Source organism: Colletotrichum phormii (assembly GCF_030913505.1).
Source record: "Colletotrichum phormii strain CBS 102054 chromosome Unknown BDP81scaffold_55, whole genome shotgun sequence".
NCBI lineage: Eukaryota > Fungi > Ascomycota > Sordariomycetes > Glomerellales > Glomerellaceae > Colletotrichum > Colletotrichum phormii.
Genome location: NW_026851497.1, coordinates 15,067 through 16,535, shown reverse-complemented (window position 1 = coordinate 16,535; position 1,469 = coordinate 15,067). Strand labels below are relative to the sequence as shown.

The 1,469-nt window shown below is 56.8% G+C and overlaps 1 protein-coding gene across 1 annotated transcript; it reads right to left on the bottom strand.

Moving 5' to 3' along the window:
* Window positions 1-915, bottom strand: BDP81DRAFT_443783 (uncharacterized protein; the record flags this gene model as incomplete). Its single annotated transcript, XM_060591761.1, has 2 exons — window positions 900-915; window positions 1-310 (listed from the first exon to the last, which is right to left on the bottom strand). Coding segments are annotated over exons 1-2 (314 nt in total), but the record flags the coding sequence as incomplete, so codon positions are not given.
* Window positions 916-1,469: the final 554 nt, after the last annotated feature.

The following is a 1,469-nucleotide window of genomic DNA, read 5'->3' as shown; positions in this document are numbered from 1 at the left end:
GGGGACGACTCGGCGGGGTTCCGCGGAAACCAGAGAGAAGCGGTGCTCGCCATCGCCAGCGGGTACACGCCGATCGTGTAGGTAATGGGGACGGGCGGCGGCAAGAGCGTCTCGTTCATGTTGCCGGCGTTCTGCTCGCCGGACGGGGTGACGGTGGTTGTGACGCCGCTGGTAGCGCTGCGGACGGATCTGCACAGGCGATACGTCAAGGCGGGGATCACATCGCACGTATAGCAGAGCCGGAAGAACAACCAGGCGGCGTCCATCATCTTCGTCACGGTCGAGTCAGCCGTTATAAAGGGGTTTAGAACTTTATCGTACGGCTAGAAAGGAGGCAGGCGCTAGACCGCGTCGTTATAAACGAGTACTATATCATACTAAAGGGTTTACAGAGCTTCCGGCCACGGCTTAGCGAGCTCGGGGAGGCGATTCGCAAGTTCGGTATATAAACGATATACTTAATAGCGACGCTTACGCTAAGGGACGAAGTAGTATTCTTCCACGCGATGCGACTAGAGGCAAGTCGTGTAAGCATGTTCCGAACAGCAACGACGCGCAAGAACATAGGATATTCCGTCGTCATAGCAAGCGACAGGATCAGTGACGAGGACGACGGTGGCGCAGAACAAGACGAAGATGACGCGGCGCTCAAGACACTTGACACGGTTGAGGCCGAGGTATGCCGGGTAGCAGTCCAGTGGGTACGTGAGCTTCTGGCCAGCGGCGGGCGAGGCAAGGCGGTGGTATACGCCACGTCAATCGAGCGGGTAGAGCGTTTAGGATCAGTGCTGGGGTGCGCCACGTTCTTCAGCGACGTCGACTCGACAGAGGGCAAGACGGCTCGGCTCGAGGCGTGGCGTCAAAGCAACGGGGCCGAGGGCGTCGTAGTGGCGACGAACGCATTAGGACTGGGCATCGATATCCCGGACGTACGGCTCGTGATCCACGCCGACATGCAACGGGACTCCGCCGATTCGTGCAGGAGAGCGGGCGAGCGGGGCGCGACGGGCAGCCGAGCGTATTAGTCGTAGTACGCCGCAGCGGCAACAGCAGCGGATCGCAACAGGAGGCGGCAATAGAAGAGTATCTCGCCGGCGACGAATACAGACGGGTCGTTCTCGACCGAATAATAAACGGGAGAAGTAACCGTTCTAGCTATAAAGAGGACGAAGAAGTATACGACGTCTACCGCGGGGGCGATCCAGGGTTAAGATTAAGGTTCGTTCTCGGCTATAATAGCGAGGACAGTATAGCAGAAGATAATAAAGGAGGCCGGGCAGCGTTCCATATGCTAGATAGGTATGTAAAGCTAGACCAATAGAGAGTTAGGGTAGAGAAGATAGGCAAGGCTAGCGAAATAGAAGTATTTCTCGCGCAGCTTCACGGGCGACGTAAGAGGTACGTATTATATTTCGGGGTAAGGGACGACGAGAGGTATACGTTTGCTAGATACCCGAGGAGGGCAGAGA